Source organism: Caretta caretta, chromosome 1, assembly GCF_965140235.1.
Source record: "Caretta caretta isolate rCarCar2 chromosome 1, rCarCar1.hap1, whole genome shotgun sequence".
Classification (NCBI taxonomy): Eukaryota; Metazoa; Chordata; order Testudines; family Cheloniidae; genus Caretta; species Caretta caretta.
This window is the reverse complement of record NC_134206.1, coordinates 267,751,812-267,776,800: the sequence shown is the minus strand read 5'-3', so window position 1 is coordinate 267,776,800 and position 24,989 is coordinate 267,751,812. Positions and strand designations below refer to the sequence as shown.

The following is a 24,989-nucleotide window of genomic DNA, read 5'->3' as shown; positions in this document are numbered from 1 at the left end:
ACTATTTCACATTTGGGGACAATGTATACCTTCAAATCAGCGGCATTGCTATGGGTACCCGCATGGCCCCACAGTATGCCAACATTTTTATGGCTGACTTAGAACAACGCTTCCTCAGCTCTCGTCCCCTAATGCCCCTACTCTACTTGCGCTACATTGATGACATCTTCATCATCTGGACCCATGGAAAAGAAACCCTTGAGGAATTCCACCATGATGTCAACAATTTCCATCCCACCATCAACCGCAGCCTGCATCAGTCCACCCAAGAGATCCACTTCCTGAACACTGCAGTGCGAATAAGTGATGGTCACATAAACACCGCCCTATACCGGAAACCTACTGACCACTATTCCTACCTACATGCCTCCAGCTTTCATCCAGACCACACCACACGATCCACTGTCTATAGCCAAGCTCTATGATACAACCGCATTTGCCCCAACCCCTCAGAGAGAGACAAACACCTACAAGATCTCTATCAAGCATTCTTACAACTACAATACCCACCTGCCGAAGTGAAGAAACAGATTGACAGAGCCAGAAGAGTACCCAGAAGTTACTACTACAGGACAGGCCCAACAAAGATAATAATAGAACACCACTAGCCATCACCTTCAGCCCCCAACTAAAACCTCTCCAACGCATCATCAAGGATCTACAACCTATCCTCTCACAGATCTTGGGAGACAGGCCAGTCTTTACTTACCGACAGCCCCCCAACCTGAAGCAAATACTCACCAGTAACCACACACCACACAACAGAACCACTAACCGCAGGAACCTATCCTTGCAACAAAGCCCGTTGCCAACCGTGTCCACATATCTATTCAGGGGACACCATCATAGGGCCTAATCACATCAGCCACACTATCAGAGGCTCGTTCACCTGCACATCTACCAATGTGATATATGCCATCATGTGCCAGCAATGCCCCTCTGCCATGTACATTGGTTAAACTGAACAGTCTCTACGTAAAAGAATAAATGGACACAAATCAGATGTCAAGAATTATAAAATTCAAAAACCAGTTGGAGAACACTTCAATCTCTCTGGTCACTCGATTACAGACCTATAAGTGGCAATACTTCAACAAAAAGACTTCAAAAACAGACTCCAACGAATGACTGCTGCTTTGGAATTAATTTGCAAACTGGATACAATTAACTTAGGCGTGAATAGAGACTGGGAGTGGATGGGTCATTACACAAAGTAAAACTATTTCCCCATGTTTATTCCTCCCCCCACCCCCCACTGTTCCTCAGACATTCTTGTCAACTGCTGGAAATGGCCCACCTTGATTATCACTACAAAAGGTTCCCCACTCCCCGCTCTCCTGCTGGTAATAGTTCACCTTAAGTGATCACTCTGGTTACAGTGTGTATGGTAACACCCATTGTTTCATGTTCTCTATGTATATAAATCTCCCCACTGTATTTTCCACTGAATGCATCCGATGAAGTGAGCTGTAGCACACAAAAGCTTATGCTCAAATAAAATTGTTAGTATCTAAGGTGCCACAAGTACTCCTTTTCTTATTCCCTGGAAGAGTATAATAAAAAGTTCCCTTCACTGCTGGCATAATAAAACAACACTCTCCAATTCTAGTCTTCTAGTTCCAGCCTATCCACTGACCTCACACCAGTCAAGATTAACTTTCATAACCACTCAGCTTTAAGTGCTTTAATCATAATATCTCATCTTCAGATTTTCATATCTGAGTCCTACTTTCTCCAACTTCATTTCTTGATTCAGATAAGGTGACTAATACTGTGCTCCAAATGCGGTGTAACAAATAATTTTACTTGGTGTTTCCCAATTGCACTCTGCCACTTGGCTCCAGAACTAAAATTTGACTCATACCTGCAGGTTTGCTTGAAGGTTTGAGTTCAGGAAATTTGAACCTATAAGAAGTTGAACTTTGTGCAACTCTCTCCCCGTCCTTATCTGCAATCACTCCATCCTTCTAAATAAGAAGTGGGCAACAAACTAAGCAAACTCATTAATGACTTGACTTCTGAGGCTTAGATTGGGAAATGAAGGCATAAACAGTGCAGTTGATGATCCCAAAGCTATACTGCTTAGCTACAAAGGAAGAGTGAAGAACAAGATTGAGGGTGTGGAGTAGAGAACATGGGAGAGTGAATTTGCAGTCAAGCAGGTCCACTTATATTGTTAAGAGGACTGTACATCTTTCACTAATCTGTAAAATGGGTGTCAGTCCAAGCCCTCCAATGTGCCCAGTTATCTGCACTACTAAAACAACTGTAGTTTACTACATGCAAAGGGGATAAGTTATTTTAAGCATTCCCAGCCCAAAGACCAATATTAAAGATGCCCCCTATAGTAAGTGGCAAAGAACTGTAACAGCACCTGACAACTAGAAAGAATGCAACAAACTAGTCTAACTTCATAGGCAAGTGAAAGCAATTCACAGAACATAAACTAATCTAAATAAAAAATATAAAGTATATATAAAATGAGAGGCTCCTTTAACATAACAGCAAGGAATATGCATAATAAACTGGATAAATGGGAATTATGGGAGAGAAAGAATATGATCATTTAGCCATTACAGAAATACAGTGGGGCAAACAGATGACATGCTAATGAACAGCAGATGAATATAAACTTTCCCCATATAATACAGGAAGGAAAGGGGTGATTTACTTTATGTAAAACAAATATGAAATTGAGGTAAGTCAGGCTTACGGTAGTGTGAATTAAATGCTATGGATAAAAAAAACAGAGGAAATGGAAAATATTTTCTAGGCAGATTATTTCTAGACTGCCCCCATCAAAGAGTAAATAAGGACAAATAGAGTCTAATGGACATTAGCCAGATGGCTAGAATAAAATGAATTAGTACACTTGGGTGACTCCAACTATCCAGACAGTTGTTGGCGGGGGGGGGGGAGGAGAGAATCTTTAGTGAAGCAGAAGACCTCCAAAAATGTTTTGAATTACAAAAGGATAGTTTTGAATTACAAAAGATTAAAATAGAAACAAGGAGACTCTCTTATACATAGCAGTCACCACCAGAAAAGAATTAGTAACAGGTAAAGCCATTAGGTAAGGGATCCTAAATTAATTGAGTTTAACATATTAACAACAGGTTACACCCTAATGGTCTTCTGGAATTTCAGCATTTCTAATAGTCCTAACCTAAAAGGTTTATCAGGAGCAGAAGAGCATATGTAAAAAAAAAAAGGGGGGGGGGGAAACCTTGAGAAATTGTACAAGATGCCCAAAATGGAATAGCCAGAAAGAAAACCACAAGAAATTAATGGGTACAAAGATCTAATAAAAGCCTTAAAGAAGCCAGCTGCTTTGATTATCAACACATGAAATAAGTATTAGATATTCATAACAGTAAAAGATTTAGAGTGAAGTTCTGGCCCTACTGAAATCAATGGCAAAACTACTATTGAATTTAACGGGGCCAGAATTTGACTCAAATGTTGAGCACCCAGAATTACTCCTCCAGAAGGTAGGCATGGAATGTCCATCTACCGTGAAGCTCTCTGCACCCTCTCCAACATACTAGAGAAGCCATAACTTTGCTAAACATGTGTTTTTAGTTGTAAGCATGGTTTTCTGTCTCCATGAGAGTTTTTTTAATTATTATTAATAATAAATATTGGCCATTCCCAGCACCCAAGAGCACAGACCAGCACCCAAAGGTCAGTGGGAAGAGGAAGGAAGAAGAAAATCCTCTTTACTTATCCAAACTTCTGCATCCCTGGACTCAACAAAAACAGTCTCTTTATTTCCCTCAATTATAGTTTACAGTCACTCTAAATAAAAATAAAAACACTTCCTCAATTCATAACCCAGGTCGTCCATCCTCTCAGGGCAGCCTCCACAGTCTCTCCTTCTCACCTTGTATATTAACAGTCCAAAGTTTGGACCTTCTCTCATATTAGTCAAAGCCATTGACTATATACTTCACTACCTAGACAGACCTTCTCCAAAGATAAAATATCTATTACCCATAAGTCTGCTTTACTCCCTTTTATTTGCTGTCTTTCCCTCAGTTATTAAGTACAGCTGGTGGTCCCACCCTCTTAGATTGATGATTGTGGCAGGTGTTGGTGGGCAGACCTGATTTAATCACCTAGTTCCAAGGCACTCCATTAACTCCTTATCTTAGACCAGCATTCACTCTATCAGATTCAGTTAAAATACCTATAATAAAGATTGATTCTCTGTTGCTTCCCTCAAAATAGTCAGCATGAAATTCTGATCTTTGACCACGCTGTAGCTAAAAAATTATCTGTTACTGTGTACCCAGTAGAGCTATGGCAATCCATGCCGCACAGCTGAGATCTAAAACCAAACAGTAAACTGCCTCTCTTCTTATCTTATCTCCATTTTAGCCTAATTACCTTCAGTCTGTAGAAGCATGGCTAATATGTTGACTTTAAATCAGTATCCATTAGAATAATTCAGTGTCAGCAAAAATGTCTGATTTGGTACTAGAGCTTTTTTAGCATTTTTCATCACCTAATTCTGATGCCTACTTATTAACTTATATTTACAACAGATGCCACATTAGGAACAATGATTGAATACTCAGTTGTAACTACGGTTTCAGAGCTGGAGGTTTGAGCTGTAAGAGTGATCCAGCTGTAAGACATTTGTCCTCTAACTCTGTTCTCCCCCTCACCCAAGTTGCCGGTATTTCTATATTCTTTTATTTAACCCCTTGGAAACATTGATACAAAAATTCCTGCCTCTTGAAGACTGTGTTATTCCTGTTCTATGGCTGTGTTCAAGCAGAAAAATACATTAAAGGCCAAACAACATCACCAGCTATGTGTTTTCAAGTGATAGTTAAGTCAATGGGAGTTGTATGCATCTGACAAAATAATCTGGAAGTTACAAAACTGTGCAAAATATTTCATATGAATATTACCTGCATTGAGGTCAGACCCAGGGCCTTGATCTCCTTGAAGATTGCTTGGAGGACTCCACTATCCAAAATGGGGGCCTTTCCATCAGCAACCACTGGGACTTCCACCTCCTCTCCAATGAGGGAGACAGATGACAGAGAAGTGGGTGGCTTCCTCCAAGACCTCATCCATAAGAAACTCCATGGGGGGAAGGGCAACATCACCCCCTTTCCTGCCAAAGACTCCTCAACCAGCTCCACCCAAGCCCTAGGGGTGAAATACAGCTAGCAAGTGTAAGCACAGTGTAAGTGCCCACACATGTAGCAGAAAATGAGTGTTTGTAGGGGGCTCTGTTGAAGTACATGACTAGTTCCAATGAATTTAATCGGACTTCTCATGTGCCTGAAGTTAAGCATGAGCTTAAGTATCTCACTGTATCTAGGCCTGAATGTTCACTCTGAATGAATCATGCCAAAATTTGACTCAATGTGTGGAACCAGTGTAATATTTACTATAAAAAAGAGACCAGCAATAAAGGGTATCAGGGCCTAAAGAAAAATGAAATCAAGGGCTAATATTTTTAGAAATATCAATTAAGTGTGAAGAAAAAACTGAAGCTCGTTAGTTTTAGTACATATAAGAAAAAGTAATTTAGGGTCAACATAACTATAATATTTTATAATGCAGTTACCCAGCAAAAAAATCAAAACATTTCATGTAAAACACCTAAAAATGTAGCTATATATCCACCATCACTATAATATCTGAGTGTTATCCTCATAAAAACATTTGTAAAACTCAACACAGTTTAAAAGCAAATTAGCTGGAAAATGTATATTTTTCCTTTGCTTTAAGTTGTGAAAGAAAGGATGGATAGGTGGGTGGCAGAATGATGGAGCTTATAGAAAATGCATTATTGTTCAAGAAATACGGCAGCAGGGAACAGAAATTAAAGAAGCAGGGGAAAATTATGTGATAAGTGAGTGGGCAGCAGTCACCATTTTATTATCCTCCTAACAGCTCACACATTTTTTGGATTAAAATACTTATTCTCAACAGAAGTGTGTTACTGAGAGTGCAGTTGTTTTTGATTAAGAATTCCTTGTTCTAATAAAGGTCTCGGAGAAATCATGTCTGAATGGGCAAAGCCATTCGAAGAGTCACAGGTTAGTCATCTGAAGCTGAAGGATGGATAAGAATGGATAGTCAAAAAGACTTTGAAGAACACCTGTGCTGTATTAACTCTGATCCCATTAGTGACGAGCTGGTTGAGGTTTGTTGTATTGTATCGTACATGATAAATATGACTATATTAAATTGGTGCATGGGAACAACTGGGAATCAGTTGTGTGAGAGCTCACACCATTTGCCCAGCACAGTAAGGTAGCTGAAAGTGTAACTAGCAAAGGATGATGCCCAGGGCCAAATTCTTAACCCAGCATTTTGTCTCAGTAGCCAGGCTGCTCTCCAAAATAATTACACCAACTTCAGTGCAGATAATCTGGATTTTCACAGCTGTAACAAAGAGCAGAGTTTAGTCTTCTATGGCATATATATGCATTATTGAAAGGCTCTGAAAATGTAGGATCTTCTTTGAAAAGAGATCCAAGAGCCATAGTAATTAACTTTATAAAAATATCTGCCCTGTAGGATACAGCAATAAAAACAAATAGGGTTGCATACATAAACTATTATTAATCATTTCTAAAGCATCCCAAAGGTACATGGTGCTTTACAACCATAAAGACAAACAAGTTCTTTGCTCTGAAGTACTTATATTGTGATGAATTTACGTAGAACTCTTCTCTATGGGGGAATATCATGTGCACTAGAAACCAAGACTCCTAGATGAATTGTAATTAGGTGGTATCTTCTAAAAAAATCTCATTTTAAGAGTACTAGTCTTATGTTTTGAGAGTGGATAGACCTTTCCATATGAGGAAAGCATTTTAAATATGACATTTCCATTGTTTGGGAGGGAAGGACATAATTTTTATTTTGAGTAGAAATGATAATCAGCATATGCCTGTGGAAGCATATGCCTGTTATTGGTAAACGGGAACTGGGATCAAGAATAAAAGATCAACCTAATACATTATTCTTGAGCAGTCCTTTTGCTGTGGGGGGAATAAAATTTTGGTACATAAAATTTGTCCCAAGTAATAAAAAGGGGTTACAGTTGGTAATATCATTGCAAACACTGACCTTCTCTCTGACAATTTTTTGGGTATAGAAATCCATTCTGAATGCTACCAAAAACACAGCAGAACTGTATTGTTTAATCAATTTCACGTTTCTCATAATAATGCCATGTACTAATGGAAATTTGAATGTATACTGTTTCTCAGTAAACAGTGAGATCAATTAGAGTGTCAAATCGTCCTCCAACAGAGAAGGAGGAAACCCCATTGCTTGAGAAATTTAAAACTCAGCTGACCAAAGCACCAGAAAATGTACTATAGGGCACAATCTTGCACTGGCAAAGGAAGATACCAGGTGATCTCAGATCTTTTCTAAAATAGGAAAGATGAGAGAAGGAGATGAGAAAGGAAGGTTCTCTTGACCTCGAGTTGTCAGAAGGTACTCTATTAGCTCAGGAGATCGGCAAATCTATATACTTGTGTTAGCTTACACATAATGCCACAGAACCATTCAAAACAGTTGGGGCATAGGTTTGTGCTTTTGTTATGGGTCCAAGTAAATTAAAAACAGAGGCTATGAAGAGAATTCTGTTTATCAAATGCCCTTCAGTTCTTGTCCTTCGAAAGAATTTCATTAAAATCTTGAAGAAATAAGGAAAGAGGGAGGGCAAGTGTAGACCTGCTGAAGCAACGCTTGTGGAGAATTCTATTTACTATAAATTAACCTTTTGTCTTCCTTCATTAAGAATAGCAGTGTCAATCCCCTAGAAAGAGGTTTGAGGAACATTAGGAGAAAAAGATACTGAAGGACTGTTCTCCTGAATTGGGTATCTTATCAGACTCCAACATAAAAAGAATTGTGTTAAATCAAGCTCCAAGCAGCCACTTTGCAAATTTCCATTATAGATTGTGCTAATTCACCTTCTCTGTATGTGTGTATTAGCACAACCTATATATATATATATATATATATATATATATATATATATATATCTGTATTTTTTCTCTGCTCTTTCTCTCACATAAGCATAGCTAAACAAATCCATTATTATAAAGACTGCACATTTCTATTTTGACTCTGGAGCTTAAAAATTTGTGCAGCAATATCAAGCCTGCACAGAAACTTGCATTGGTGTAAGCTACATATTAGAGTTTAAGGAAAGTGGCATCTAAGCTGAAGCAATATGCATACAGAGGGGACGGAAGAAGGTGTAAGAAAGTGTTGTGTGTGTGTGCATGTGTGTTTACATCCCTGTATTAGGTCTCTTGCTACATCCCTTTATTCTGTCTCCCTGGAATACAAGTAGGCATCCTTAGCTTCCCTTGGATTCATTTAAACTCCTTTAGCATCCACTTACTAACATGTAAGTTACCTTACATAACACCCCTAAATTTGTCCCTGAGATTTTAGCTTGCTTCTTATACACCTATGCTATTCATTTTTACTACATCAATAGAGTTTCTCATTAAAAGAAATAAAGATTTTTTTATTTCTAAGCAATTTGTCCAGCAAATTCTGTTTAAAAACCTATCACCTTAACACAGTAAAGAAAAAAATTATAAGCTGAAAAATTCTTATATAAGATGGCTCCTTTTGTTCTTTAAAATACTGAGCCAGACTGCCATCTATTGGAAAATAAAGGTTTTTTAAATTATACTGTTTCTAAGGGAAAGTGAAATACAACAGAAACTAGGAAATGTCATTGTCAAAGGCTGTCATTGACACCACTCTATTCAATCATGCTTAAGATAGCCTTGATTTTCTCCTAAAAGGAATGTTTGTACATGCAAAACCTGTTTACTTAGGCTACACATAGTGTGAAAGATTTGCCCTATGTCTTTTTCTACTCAAATTTCCATTATATATTTTCAAACAAGCATCAATCCAGGGTTCCTTTCATTCCTTGTTGTTTAGTCAATCTCAATTATTCTTTGAGCAATTTCTTCTGATGCAAACACTGTGTTATCTTGACATGGACTTGGCCCTGGTCTACACTAGGACTTTAGGTCGAATTTAGCAGCGTTAAATCGATTTAAACCTGCACCCGTCCACACAATGAAGCCCTTTATTTCGACTTAAAGGGCTCTTAAAATCGATTTCCTTACTCCACCCCTGACAAGTGGATTAGCGCTTAAATCGACGTTGCCGGCTCGAATTTGGGGTACTGTGGACACAATTCGATGGTATTGGCCTCCGGGAGCTATCCCAGAGTGCTCCATTCTGACCGCTCTGGACAGCGCTCTCAACTCAGATGCACTGGCCAGGTAGACAGGAAAAGAACCGCGAACTTTTGAATCTCATTTCCTGTTTGGCCAGCGTGGCAAGCTGCAGGTGACCATGCAGAGCTCATCAGCAGAGGTGACCATGATGGAGTCCCAGAATCGCAAAAGAGCTCCAGCATGGACTGAACGGGAGGTACGGGATCTGATCGCTGTTTGGGGAGAGGAATCCGTGCTATCAGAACTCCGTTCCAGTTTTCGAAATGCCAAAACCTTTCTGAAAATCTCCCAGGGCATGAAGGACAGAGGCCATAACAGGGACCCGAAGCAGTGCCGCGTGAAACTGAAGGAGCTGAGGCAAGCCTACCAGAAAACCAGAGAGGCGAACAGCCGCTCTGGGTCAGAGCCCCAAACATGCCGCTTCTATGATGAGCTGCATGCCATTTTAGGGGGTTCAGCCACCACTACCCCAGCCGTGTTGTTTGACTCCTTCAATGGAGATGGAGGCAATACAGAAGTAGGTTTTGGGGACGAAGAAGATGATGATGAGGAGGTTGTAGATAGCTCACAGCAAGCAAGCGGAGAAACCGGTTTTCCCGACAGCCAGGAACTGTTTCTCACCCTAGACCTGGAGCCAGTACCCCCCGAACCCACCCAAGGCTGCCTCCTGGACTCAGCAGGCGGAGAAGGGACCTCTGGTGAGTGTACCTTTTAAAATGCTATACATGGTTTAAAAGCAAGCATGTGAAAGGATTACTTTGCCCTGGCATTTGCGGTTCTGCCTTTGCAAAAGGTTTCTGGGGAGGGCAGCCTTATTTCGTCCTTCATGGTAGGACACTTTACCACTCCAGGCCAGCAACACGTACTGGGGAATCACTGTAGAACAAAGCATTGCAGTGTATGTTTGCTGGCATTCAACCAAAATCACGCGGTGGGAGGAGGCAAAATGCGACCTTGTAACGAAAGCACATGTGCTATGTATGTAATGTTAACAGCAAGGTTTACCCTGAAAGAGTGTAGCCACTGTTTTATAAAATGTGTCTTTTTAAATACCGCTGTCCCTTTTTTTTTCTCCACCAGCTGCATGTGTTTCAATGATCACAGGATCTTCTCCTTCCCAGAGGCTAGTGAAGCTTAGAAAGAAAAAAAAACGCACTCGCGATGAAATGTTCTCCGAGCTCATGCTGTCCTCCCACACTGACAGAGCACAGACGAATGCGTGGAGGCAAATAATGTCAGAGTGCAGGAAAGCACAAAATGACCGGGAGGAGAGGTGGAGGGCTGAAGAGAGTAAGTGGCGGGCTGAAGAGAGTAAGTGGCGGGCTGAAGACAGGGCTGAAGCTCAAAGGTGGCGGCAGCGTGATGAGAGGAGGCAGGATTCAATGCTGAGGCTGCTGCAGGACCAAACCAGTATGCTCCAGTGTATGGTTGAGCTGCAGCAAAGGCAGCTGGAGCACAGACTGCCACTGCAGCCCCTCTGTAACCAACCGCCCTCCTCCCCAAGTTCCATAGCCTCCACACCCAGACGCCCAAGAACGCGGTGGGGAGGCCTCCGGCCAACCAGCCACTCCCCCACAGAGGATTGCCCAAAAAAAAGAAGGCTGTCATTCAATAAATTTTAAAGTTGTAAACTTTTAAAGTGCTGTGCTTAAAGTGCTGTGTGGCATTTTCCTTCCCTCCTCCACCACCCCTCCTGGGATACCTTGGTAGTCATCCCCCTATTTGTGTGATGAATGAATAACGAATGCATGACTGTGAAGCAGCAATGACTTTATTGGCTCTGCAAGCAATGATTAAAGGGAGGAGGGGAGGGTGGTTAGCTTACAGGGAAGTAGAGTGAACCAAGGGGTGGAGGGGTTCATCAAGGAGAAACAAACAGAACTTTCACACCGTAGCCTGGCCAGTCATAAAACTGTTTTTCAAAGCTTCTCTGATGCGTACCGCGCCCTCCTGTGCTCTTCTAACCGCCCTGGTGTCTGGCTGCGCGTAACCAGCAGCTAGGCGATTTGCCTCAACCTCCCACCCCGCCATAAACGTCTCCCCCTTACTCTCACAGATATTGTGGAGCACACAGCAAGCAGTAATAACAGTGGGAATATTGGTTTCGCTGAGGTCTAAGCGAGTCAATAAACTGCGCCAGCGCGCCTTTAAACGTCCAAATGCACATTCTACCACCATTCTGCACTTGCTCAGCCTGTAGTTGAACAGCTCCTGACCACTGTCCAGGCTGCCTGTGTACGGCTTCATGAGCCATGGCATTAAGGGGTAGGCTGGGTCCCCAAGGATACATATAGGCATTTCAACATCCCCAACAGTTATTTTCTGGTCTGGGAATAAAGTCCCTTCCTGCAGCTTTTGAAACAGACCAGAGTTCCTGAAGATGCGAGCATCATGCACCTTTCCCGGCCATCCCACGTTGATGTTGGTGAAACGTCCCTTGTGATCCACCAGAGTTTGCAGCACTATCGAAAAGTACCCCTTGCGGTTTATGTACTCGGCGGCTTGGTGCTCCGGTGCCAAGATAGGGATATGGGTTCCATCTATAGCCCCACCACAGTTAGGGAATCCCATTGCAGCAAAGCCATCCACTATGACCTGCACATTTCCCAGGGTCACTACCCTTGATATCAGCAGATCTTTGATTGCGTGGGCTACTTGCATCACAGCAGCCCCCACAGTAGATTTGCCCACTCCAAATTGATTCCCAACTGACCGGTAGCTGTCTGGCGTTGCAAGCTTCCACAGGGCTATCGCCACTCGCTTCTCAACTGTGAGGGCTGCTCTCATCTTGGTATTCATGCGCTTCAGGACAGGGGAAAGCAAGTCACAAAGTTCCATGAAAGTGCCCTTACGCATGCGAAAGTTTCGTAGCCACTGGGAATCGTCCCAGACCTGCAACACTATGCGGTCCCACCAGTCTGTGCTTGTTTCCCGAGCCCAGAATCGGCGTTCCACAGCATGAACCTGCCCCATTAGCACCATGATGCATGCATTGTCAGGGCCCATGCTTTCAGAGAAATCTGTGTCCATGTCCTGATCACTCACGGGACCGCGCTGACGTCGCCTCCTCGCCCGGTATCGCGTTGCCATGTTCTGGTGCTGCATATACTGCTGAATAATGCGTGTGGTGGTTAATGTGCTCCTAATTGCCAAAGTGAGCTGAGCGGGCTCCATGCTTGCCGTGGTATGGCGTCCGCACAGAAAAAAGGCGCGGAACGATTGTCTGCCGTTGCTCTGACGGAGGGAGGGGCGACTGACGACACGGCTTACAGGGTTGGCTTCAGGAAGCTAAAATCAACAAAGGGGGTGCCTGTACATCAAGGAGTATTTCAGGCAGGACTGCACGGAGGGTTCCAATAAGAAATGGTGCACCTAAGTTATCGTTGTTATTGGAACAAGGAGGTTAGCCTGGCCTCTGATTGATACATGGCTAGATTTACCTCGCTGCACCTTCTCTGTGAGTGACTGCAGTGTGACCTAGAGGAATGAGTCCCCTAGACAGGGGAGGAGGCAAATGAGTACAAAACAAATCTGGTCTATTTCTTGTTTTGACCCACTCCATCTATCTTTTACATCTTTGGCTGGCAGCAGACGGTGCAGAAGGACTGCATGCCATCCACATCTCATGGCTGCTCGGCAGAAGATGGTACAGTACGCCTGCTAGCCATCCCCATCTCTTGCCTGCCTGGCAGAAGATGGTGCAATACGACTGCTAGCAATCCTCATCTCTTGCCTGCCTGGCAGAAGATGGTACAGTACGACTGCTAGCAGTCCGTATCGCCTGCCTGCTCACCATAAGACGGTTCAATAGGACTGACTGCAGGACTAAAGAGAATGACCTGGTCAAGTCACTCCAAATTTAGTCCCTGCGCCCATGTCTGCCCAGGCGCTCCCAGCCGACGCGGCCAGGAGCACCTCGGACACGATGAGGACGACTACCAATCGTATTGCACCGTCTGCTGCCAGAAGGCAAGGGGTTGCTGCTACTGTGCAGCAAAGCCGTACCGCGTCTGCCAGCACCCAGGAGACATAGGGTGACGGTTACCTGAGCGGGCTCCATGCTTGCTGTGGTATGGCGTCTGCACAGGTAACTCAGGAAAAAAGGCGCGAAATGATTGTCTGCCCTTGCTTTCACGGAGGGAGGGAGGGAACGGGGGCCTGACGACACGTACCCAGAACCACCCGCGACAATGTTTTAGCCCCATCAGAGCGCTCCATTGTGACTGCTCTGGACAGCACTCTCAGATGCCCGATTGTTTGCCATTGCTCTGACGCTGGGAGGGGCGCTTACAGGGTTGGCTTCAGGGAGCTAAAATCAACAAAGGGGGTGGCTTTACATCAAGGAGTATTTCAGGCAGGACTTCACAGAGGGTTCCAATAAGAAATGGTGCACCTAAGTTATTGTCCTTATTGGAGCAAGAAGGTTAGCCTGGCCTCTGATTGATACATGGCTAGATTTACCTCGCTGCACCTTGACTGCAGTGTGATCTAGAAGAATGAGTCCCCTAGACAGGGGAGGGGGGGGAAGCAAATGAGTACAAAACAAATCTGGTCTATTTCTTGTTTTGACCCACTCCATCTATCTTTTACATCTTTGGCTGGCAGCAGACGGTGCAGAAGGACTGCATGCCATCCACATCTCATGACTGCTCGGCAGAAGATGGTACAGCACGACTGCTAGCAGTCCGTATCGCCTGCCCGCTCACCATAAGACGGTTCAATAGGACTGACTGCAGGACTAAAGAGAATGACCTGGTCAAGTCACTCCAAATTTAGTCCCTGTGCCCATGTCTGCCCAGGCGCTCCTGATCGACCTCACAGAGGCGACCAGGAGCACCTCAGACATGACGATGACGGCTACCAGTCGTACTGTACCGTCTGCTGCCACAAGGCAAGGGGTTGCTGCTACTGTGTAGCAATGCCGTACCGCGTCTGCCAGCACCCAGGAGACATAGGGTGACGGTTACCTGAGCGGGCTCCATGCTTGCCATGGTATGGCGTCTGCACAGGTAACTCAGGAAAAAAGGCGCGAAATGATTGTCTGCCCTTGCTTTCACGGGGGGAGGGAGGGAACGGGAGGCTGACGATATGTACCCAGAACCACCCGCGACAATGTTTTAGCCCCATCAGGCATTGGGATCTCAACCCAGAATTCCAATGGGCAGCGGAGACTGCGGGAACTTTGGGATAGCTACCCACAGTGCAACGCTCCGGAAGTCGACGCTTGCCTCGGTACTGTGGAAGCGCTCCGCCGAGTTAATGCACTTAATGCACTTAGAGCATTTTCTGTGGGGACACACACACTCGAATTTATAAAACCGATTTCTAAAAAACCGACTTCTATAAATTCGACCTTATTCCGTAGTGTAGACATACCCTTGGGTGCCTTCGTAGGGCAGTAAGGGAGTATAAAGCCCTTCTAACTCACCTGCACAGCCATCCAGGGCTTACCTAGACAAAGAGTCTATGTAGGGTTGTGGAGGGAGAGTGTACTCAACAGGGCTACAATGCCCCAGTGTGAACAAATGGGCAGAAAGCAGTGTAGGGTAAGAACAGCCATGACTTCACCCATCACAAAACATAGAGAAGGGAGTATGCTGTTTTTGGCAACAGGCCAACTGAACATATTCCCCCTCCCTTGAGCAACACAGGAGCTCAGGGGCAACAGTGCCTCAGAATTACAATTTTTTTTTGCAATTCCTCCTGGAACGGCTCATTTGAACAACATCCCACAGTCAGGGTTTCAAATAAAGGCCGTTAACTAGGTGAAGAGTGCTAGCAAGGAATTGATGACCAACAACTTGTACTATGGATATTTTTGTGGTAGATGAATTTAGATTAACAAATCAATTGTTTTAATACTTACTTTAACTAATATTAAATCCAAAAAACTGCATTAAAAGAAAGTTGAGGGTGCAAAGTCAAGCACTCTAAGTTGGGAATTGCTAGAATTAAGGTGCAACTTTAATTTGGCCTTCTTGTGTGTATGCATTGTGATACAGTCTTTAATTAAGAACAAAATTAATCAAGGAACCAAAGGACATGAAGAGAAGAAATTCCTTAATTGCCTTTACACCAATTCTAGGAGCCTGGGTACCAAACAAGAGGAATTGGAATTGTTCATTTATGAATATAAATTCTATCTAGTTGGTATTACTGAAACCTGGTGGGATGATCTGCACAACTGGACTGTTAAAATCAATGATTATAACCTAATTAGGAAGGATTGAGTTGGCAAAAGGGAAGGACAAGTGGCATTACTTGTTTCCAAGTCACTTTTGCTCTGAAGAAAATTATCTTGAATGCTTATGGAGCAATGTCTTCATAAATAAAGCAGAAGATTACTAGTTGGTGTATACTACAGAACACCAGTTCTCACTTGGGAACAGGGTGACTGCTTCCTTGCACATCTATCTGCAACGTATAGGGAAAAAACCTGTGTGATCATGGGGGAATTAAATTTGAGTGACATATGCTGGAGGTCTCATGCTGCCAGTAGTAAAATATCATTGGAAATTCTAAACATAATAGATGACAACTTTCTAACTCAAAAAGTATTGAAACGAACACAAAGGAATTCTATATTAGACTTTGTTCTAACAGATAAAGAGGAAATGATCACAGAAAATTAATGGTAATTAAGGTACAAGTGATCATGACTTGATCATATTTGAATAATGTATATATATAGTGCTTTAAGAGGGCCAATTTCACAAAGCTGAAAACAATTATGAGCCAAATAAGGTGTGAGGAAGAATTTACTCAGAAAAAATGTGAATGATAATTGGGGACTTATCCTATATAACTAACTTGATATCTTTTTTTGACAATAGTACAAATTTAGTTGATAAAGATAACAGTGGTGATGTAATATACATAGACTTCTCTAAGGCATTCCACTTTGTACAGCATGACATTTTGTTAAAAAAGCTAGAACGATATAAAATTAACATTGCACACATTACATGGATTAAAAACTGACTAACTGATAGATCTCAAAATGTAGTTGTAAACAGGGAATCGTCATTGAGGGTGGTTGTTTCCAGTGGCATCCCACAGGGATCAGTTCTTGGTCCTATGCTATTTAATGTTTTTATCAATGACCTGGAAGAAAACATAAAATCAACTGAAAAAGTTTGTAACTGACACAAAAATTGGGTGGGTGGTAAATAATAAAGAGAGCAGGTCACTGATTCAAAGCAATCTGGATCACTTGGTAAACTGGGAGCAAGCAAACAATATGCATTTTGAAATGGTTAAATGTATGCATCTAGGAACAAAGAATGTAGGCCATACTTACAGGATGGGGGATTCTATCCTCAGAAGAGGTGACTCTGAAAAAGAGTCATGGTGGACAATCAGCTGAACATGAGCTTCCACTGTGATGCTGTGGCCACAAGGGCTAATCCGATCATCAAGTAGAAATAAAGAGGTTATTTTACCTCTGTATTTGGGACTGGTGTGACTGCTGCTGGAATACTGGTGCCCACAATTCAGGAAGGATGCTGATAAATTGGAGAGGGTTCAGAGAAGAGCCACAAGGATGATTAAAGGATTAGAAAACGTGCCTTATACTCACAGACTCAAAAAGCTCAATCTATTTAGCATAACAAAGGGCAAGGAGTGACTTGATTACAGTCTGTAAGTACCTACATGGGCAACAAATATTAAATAATGGGCACTTCAATCTAGCAGCGAAAGGTATAACATGATCCAATGCCTGGAAGCTGAAGCTAGACAAATTCAGACAAGAAATAAGGCATACGTTTTTAATGGTTAGAGTCTCCATTACTGACAATTTTTAAATAAAGATTGGATGATTTTCTAGAAGATCTGCTCTAGAAATTATTTGGGGGAAGTTCTCCGGCCTGTGTTATACTGGAGGTCAGACTAGATGATCACAATGGTCCCTTCTAACCTTTGAATCCATGAATCTATGAACACTGGGGACAAAGTGCTCCCAGACTGATTGGCAGCCAGGGAGAGACTGAGTGGACTAAAGACACCTTATGACATACAATTACCTGGCAATTAGAGGTGAGTAAGCCTAATTTCAGTTCCAGGCAAATTGAAACTACAGTAAAGAACAGAATTATCAGAAACATAGATTAATATGATTTGTTGGGGTAGAATCAATATGTCTTTTGTAAGGGGAAATCATGCCTCACCAATTATTAAAATTTGTTGAGGACCTCAGCAAGCATGTGCACAAGGGCGATCCAGTTGATATAATGTACTTGGACTTTCAGAAAGTTTTTGACAACGTCCTACGCCAAAGGTTCTTAAGCAAAGTAAGCAGTCATTGGAGAAGAGGGAAGGTCTTCTCATGGATCAGTAACTGGTTAAAAATCAGGAAACCAAGGGTAGAAATAAGTGGTCGATTTCCACAATGGAAAGTGGTAAATAGAAGGGTCCCCAAGAACCTATACTGGGACCTGTGCCATTCAAACATATTCATAAATGATCTGGAAAAGAGGGCTAACAGTGAGATGGCAACATTTGCAGATTATGCTAAATTATTCAGGATAGTTATGTTCAAAGCTGACTGTAAAGAGTTACAAAGGGATCTCACAAAACGGAGTGACTAAGCAACGAAATGGCAGATAAAATTCAGCGTTGGTAAATGCAAAGTAACTCACACTGGAAAACATAATCGCAACTATGCATACAAAATGATAGGGTCTAAATTAGCTGTTACCAGTCAAGAAAGAAATATTGGAGTCATTGTGGATAGTTTCCTGGAAGCATCTGCTCAATGTACAGCAGCAGTCAAAAAAGCTAACAGAGTGTTAGGAACCATTAGGAAAGGGATAGATAATAGGAGAGAAAATATCATAGTGCCACTATATAAATCCATTGTATGCCCACACCTTGAATACTGTGTGCAGTTCTGGTCACCCCATCTTAAAGAATATATATTAGAATTGGAAAAATACAGAGAAGGGCAACAAAATTGATTACGGGTACGGAACACTTTCAGATGAGGAGAAATTACAAAGATTAGTACTGTTCATTTTAGAAAAGAGAGAACTAAGGGGTAATATGATAATGGTCTATACAATCATTAATAGTGTGGAGAAAGTGAATAGGAAAATTTATTTACTCCTTCATGTAACACAAGAACCAGGGTCACCCAATGAAATTAATAGGCAGCAGGTTTAAAACAAACATAAGGAAGTACCTCTTCACACAATGCACAGTCAACCTGTGGAAGTCATTGCAGGGGATGTTGTGAAAGCCAAAAGTATAACTGGGCTCAAAAAAGGATTGGGTAGGTCTATGGAGGCTAGGTCTACCAATGGCTATTAGCTAAGATGGTCAGGAACATAACCTCATGCTCTGAGTGTCCCGAAACCTCTGACTGCCAGGAGCTGGGAATGGACAACAGGGGATGGATCAGCTGACAACTGCCCTGTTTTATTCATTTCCTCTGAAGCATCTGGCACTTGCAACTGTTGGAAGTCAGGAAACAGGGCTAGATGGACCATTGGTCAGACCCAGTATGGCCATTCTTATGTTTTTATGAATCTGAAATGGAGCTGTCAGCTGCAGAGAGGATAGCAGCCCATTAGGGTAAAGAGACTTCTTCCCACAGGAAACTGAAGCAGGGCAGTACGATAGAACAGCCCCTACCTCCTCCAAAGCCTCCTGCCTCCAAGGTATGATATTGTTTATCAAATTAGCCCATCAAAGGGATACCACTGCCTAGTAGAGTGAAAGAAAATCTGTTTCAGTATATTTTGTTTGTATTTACCTTTGTATTTACCATAGCTGTTAAAATTCTTATATTATACTATCTTTTTAAAACATACATTTTCATAGTGGGCCTGCAAACCACACAGTCCTTAGTCCTTACTCAAATAACATTCCCATTGACTTCAACAATAATTTTGCCTGAGTGAAGATTGGAAAAAGGCTGTAGGATTTCTCCCACAATTGTTAGTGATGAACTAGCGCAATTTTTTTAAAGATCAAATTTTATTACTAATTTAATACACAAATTATCTTGATTAGATGAACTTTCAGTAAATATATTTATCTAATTTACCATTGTTTTTGTCTGTTGCATGTAAAGAACAGACTTTAAAGTATACCAGTATTTCCTACTCCCTTTCCCTTTAACTGTGTATAGTTCTAAAAGATTTTCCATTTTAGATTAGAGGATTATATTGATTATATTATATACCAAAGATGGTAACTGAAGGCCAGATTTGCAAAGGTTTTAAGATGCCTAAAGAGATCTATTAAGTGCCTAAACAGGATAGTAGACACATAACTCACATTGACTTCAGTGGGGGAGTTAGATGCCTGACCTGCTTAGGCACTTTTGTGTGTGTGTGTCTATCTGCATCTTGAGGCACCTAAATACCTTTATAGATCTGGCCCTGAGACCCTATACTATAACACAGACAATAGCACATAAGATGATTCAATTGCCTATGTTTTCCTTGTATCTATATAGTGTTCTGTTCTTTTAGAACTGTATTATCTGAAGGTGCAGCTGACTTTGTTTCCTTTAAGAACACAAATGGCCCAATTCAGCCACCTTATTCCATGAGTAGTCCCACTGATTTTACTCAGCAAGTAGGGTACAATTCAACATAAATAATTGTGGAAGAATCAGGTTTAAGGAAGCAATCTTGTTACTGTACAAAAAGAAACTAATCCTGGAAATCTTTATTCACAGGAATAGTCCTATTTAAGTCAAATTCCTATCTAAAATCATTGACGTCAATGGCTACTAATGTCCATAAAGAGTTACAGTACCAGATCCTAATCCTTTAATGCTATTAATCCCTTTGCATACCCATATATTTTTAATGCTGTATGAGGATGGAGTTGAAGATGCTCAGCATCTTACAGGACTGAGTACCGTACTTTGTGCATGGTCCTGTGAGCACTTAGTACTAGGTATAATAGTTGAAAACTTAAGTAGTACCACTGACTTCAATAGAAATAGACAATAGAAAGCTCTATGCTCTGTTGTAACTATTTGCAGAATGCAGCCTTATGAGCTAGACTATAAATCCTCTACTCACATTGGCGAGCAGTTTCTCACCAAAACAGTGCCATTGAAGTCATTGTGTGAGTAACTGCTCACCAGTAAGGGGTTCATAATTTGGTCCTATATTTGTAAGACACACACACTGTATACTTTTACAGATACTTAGATTTCTTATATCAGTCTTCTTTATATTACTTCCTTTCTTTAATTCTTGAATGTACAATAAGTAATGTAAAATATAATTGAAAAAGTTAATATGATATGCCATCTTACTTACTATAAGTTTAGTTTGGATTCCATTGCTCATAAATTCTTCTTCTGATATCTTACTAAAATTGTCCAGATAGTGGTCGGATATTGTATGACACAGATCTTCAAAAGAATATTCTTTTTCTTGGCACAGTTTGATTTCATCTAAGAGCTTTGATAACTCTCCAGTCACAGCTTCACCTTTTAAAAAATAGATATAATTAGTCAGAATAATTAGAATTTAAGGGGGATTTTTGTTGCTAAAAAGTAATGCAAAACTTTTGAATCTTGGGGTAGATATAATGGTACTAAGACTATTCCTTCCATTGCATGCCTTATAGTCTATATCTTGACTCTGACGCACAACCCTGAATAAAGGATAGTGTAATGCTCCAAGAGGAGCACTGAGAGGCATTCTACATCCTCTGCTTTCCCTTGTACACTGTGTGCCACTGTGGATGGGGCATTGGCCATGACTCCACCTTCTCTCTGTCCTCTAAGCCTGAAAAACTGCAGCTAGTGAAGAACACCAGCATTCATCTCTAGAATGGAGAACCCGCTATAACCACACAGAATGCTTTGCATTGGCTACCTGTTTATATCTTTGGGCAATTAAGGTGTTGGCTAGGTTCTATAAGATTCCATCTGTCTGTCCCAGGGATCAAACTCTCTGGGATTTGTGACAAGATGTTTTGAAAAACAAATAATACTAGAACCTGCTCCCTATAGCAGTCTAACAAAAATCCAAGTTTGGTGAGTTTCAGGGTAATGCAGGATTAAGGGTTATTAAATTCTTTACTTTGAAGATGTTATTCCTTTTTTAATGGCTGCCTTTAGTGATGCAAGGTCCTCAGCTGATAAGGCCATGGGGACCATGAATTAATTAGGGCCAGCCAGATTCTAATACTCTTACTCATATTGAGTAGTACTTTATTCTGAAAATAGTCCATTGAAATCAGTAGGACCTCTTCCAGAGTAAGGTGCTATTCAGCATGAGTAATAGTATCAGAATCTGGCCCTAAACAAATGTCTTTTGCACTGTATGTACAAAACCATTTCCTTCAACAGGAAGGACCACACTGTAAGTGACCATGGTAAGGGGCCATACAAGAAGTCTCCTTCATTTGCCCAAGTGTGCACAGGTTTCCTTCAGTAGAAGGCCCTTCACTCCCTATGCTCTAGATAAGAGCTAGAGCTATGCATAAGCAGACTAAGCAATTGCTTAGGGCCCCAAGCAGCTCAAGGTGACCCCCATTTGCTTTTTTAGTCTGTGTTGTGTGGCGACCCAAAAAATATTCCTGCTTAGAACCCCCAATAAGCAAACACCACCTCTGCTCTAGCTAGTACAAGGACTGCTCCATTCTGCTCCACCCTGGGGAGTAAGATGCTGAAAAAGAGGGACCTCTCCACCTTCTCACCAGTCCACAGAGTGGTGCCAGTGTACTGAGGAAGAGCAATCTAATCCCTCCTAATGAATGGAGCAGCTTGTACAATGTCTGTGTGCTTTAAGAAGCCTCAGACAGATTGTGCCTGCCTGAGACACAATCTCCTTGATAGGTTTCAGAGTAGCAGCCATGTTAGTCTGTATTTGCAAAAAGAAAAGGAGGACTTGTGGCACCTTAGAGACTAACCAATTTATTTGAGCATGAGCTTTCGTGAGCTACAGCTCACTTCATCGGATGCATTCAGTGGAAAATACAGTGAGGAGATTTATATACACACAGAACATGAAAAAATGGGTGTTATCATACACATTGTAAGGAGAGTGATCACTTAAGATGAGCTATTACCAGCAGGAGAGCGGGGGGGGGAAGGAAACCTTTTGTAGTGATAATCAAGGTGGGCCATTGCCAGCAGTTAACAGGAATGTCTGAGGAGCAGTGGGGGGTGGGGAGGGAATAAACATGAGGAAATAGTTTTACTTTGTGTAATGACACATCCACTCCCAGTCTCTATTCACGCCTAAGTTAATTGTATCCAGTTTGCAAATTAATTCCAATTCAGCAGTCTCTCGTTGGAGTCTGTTTCTGAAGTCTTTTTGTTGTAATATTGCGACCTTTAGGTCTGTAATCAAGTGACCAGAGAGATTGAAGTGTTCTCTGACTGGTTTATGAATGTTATAATTCTTGACATCTGATTTGTGCCCATTTATTCTTTTACATAGAGACTGTCCAGTTTGACCAATGTACATGGCAGAGGGGCATTGTAGGCATATGATGGCATACATCACATTGGTAGATGTGCAGGTGAACGAGCCTCTGATAGTGTGGCTGATGTGATTAGGCCCTATGATGGTGTCCCCTGAATAGATATGTGGACACGGTTGGCAACGGACTTTGTTGCAAGGATAGGTTCCTGGGTTAGTGGTTCTGTTGTGTGGTTGCTGGTGAGTATTTGCTTCGGGTCGGGGGGCTGTCTGTAGGCAAGGACTGGCCTGTCTCCCAAGATTTGTGAGAGTGATGGGTCGTCCTTCAGGATAGGTTGTAGATCCTTGATGATGCGTTGGAGAGGTTTTAGTTGGGGGCTGAAGGTGATGGCTAGTGGCGTTCTGTTATTATCTTTGTTGGGCCTGTCCTGTAGTAGGTGACTTCTGGGTACTCTTCAGGCTCTGTCAATTTGTTTCTTCACTTCAGCAGGTGGGTACTGTAGTTGTAAGAATGCTTGATAGAGATCTTGTAGTTGTTTGTCTCTCTCTGAGGGGTTGGAGCAAATGCGGTTGTATCATAGAGCTTGGCTGTAGACAGTGGACCTTGTGGTGTGGTCTGGGTGAAAGCTGGAGGCATGTAGGTAGGAATAGCGGTCAGTAGGTTTCCGGTATAGGGTGGTGTTTATGTGACCATCGCTTATTAGCAATGTAGTGTCCAGGAAGTGGATCTCTTGTGTGGACTGGTCCAGGCTGAGGTTGATGGTGGGATGGAAATTGTTGAAATCATGGTGGAATTCCTCAAGGGTTTCTTTTCCATGGGTCCAGATGATGAAGATGTCATCAATGTAGCGCAAGTAGAGTAGGGGCATTAGGGGACGAGAGCTGAGGAAGCGTTGTTCTAAGTCAGCCATAAAAATGTTGGCATACTGTGGGGCCATGCGGGTACCCATAGCAGTGCCACTGTTTTGAAGGTATATATTGTCCCCAAATGTGAAATAGTTATGGGTGAGGACAAAGTCACAAAGTTCAGCCACCAGGTTTGCCGTGACATTATCGGGGATAGTGTTCTTGACGGCTTGTACTCCATCTTTGTGTGGAATGTTGGTGTAGAGAGCTTCTACATCCATAGTGGCCAGGATGGTGTTTTCAGGAAGATCACCGATGGACTGTAGTTTCCTCAGGAAGTCAGTGGTGTCTCGAAGATAGCTGGGAGAGCTGGTAGCGTAGGGCCTGAGGAGGGAGTCTACATAGCCAGAGAATCCTGCTGTCAGGATGCCAATGCCTGAGATAATGGGGCATCCAGGATTTCCTTGGGTAGCAGATAGAATGCCCCAGGTCGGGATTCCAGGGGTGTGTCTGTGCAGATTTGATCTTGTGCTTTTTCAGGGAGTTTCTTGAGCAAATGCTGTAGTTTCTTTTGGGAACCCTCAATGGGATCAGAGGGTAATGGCTTGTAGAAAGTGGTGTTGGAGAGCTGCCTAGCAGCCTCTTGTTCATATTCCAACCTATTCATGATGACGACAGCACCTCCTTTGTCAGCCTTTTTGATTATGATGTCAGAGTTGTTTCTGAGGCTGTGGATGGCATTGTGTTCTGCACGGCTGAGGTTATGGGGCAACTGATGCTGCTTTTCCACAATTTCAGCCCGTGCACGTCGGTGGAAGCACTCTGTGTAGAAGTCCAGGCTGTTGTTTCGACCTTCAGGAGGAGTCCACCTAGAATCCTTCTTTTTGTAGTGTTGGTTGGAAGGTCTCTGTGGATTAGTATGTTGTTCAGAGGTGTGTTTGAAATATTCCTTGAGTCGGAGACGTCGAAAATAGGATTCTAGGTCACCACAGAACTGTATCATGTTCGTGGGGGTGGAGGGGCAGAAGGAGAGGCCCCGAGATAGGACAGCTTCGTCTGCTGGGCTAAGAGTATAGTTGGATAGATTGACAATATTGCTGGGTGGGTTAAGGGAACCACTGCTGTGGCCTCTTGTGGCATGTAGTAGTTTAGTTTAGATGTGCTTCCTGGCGCAGCTCTGCACTGCCCCCTATGCAGAGTAGGGCATAAATGTCAGGATCTAGCTCAGGATAATTTTTAAAAATACAATGAAGGCCAAAGTTATGACTGAGATTTTCAAAGCCACCAGCAGGAGCTGCATGTTAAATTCTCCCATTGGCTTTGAAAATCCATGGACTTTCCATATTCAAAACTCCCATTAACTGCAATGGGATTTTTGCACAAAAATTATGGTAGAACATGGCTCAGAATCAAGATTTTTAATCCTTCATATTTTGCTTTCTGATTAGAAAACAGAAGTTAACAAAAATGCATGTTGTAATAAAGA

At 42.2% G+C, this 24,989-nt stretch overlaps 1 protein-coding gene across 10 annotated transcripts in view; it reads right to left on the bottom strand.

The window, feature by feature from the left end:
• Positions 1–24,989, bottom strand: part of ANKS1B (ankyrin repeat and sterile alpha motif domain containing 1B) — a 770,082-nt gene that overhangs the window by 580,218 nt on the left and 164,875 nt on the right. For all 10 annotated transcript variants that reach the window (XM_048835480.2, XM_048835488.2, XM_048835486.2 and 7 more), the window contains one exon: positions 20,540–20,712. In XM_048835480.2, coding sequence (XP_048691437.2) covers positions 20,540–20,712 — 173 coding nt within the window. The remainder of the gene's footprint in view (positions 1–20,539; positions 20,713–24,989) is intronic.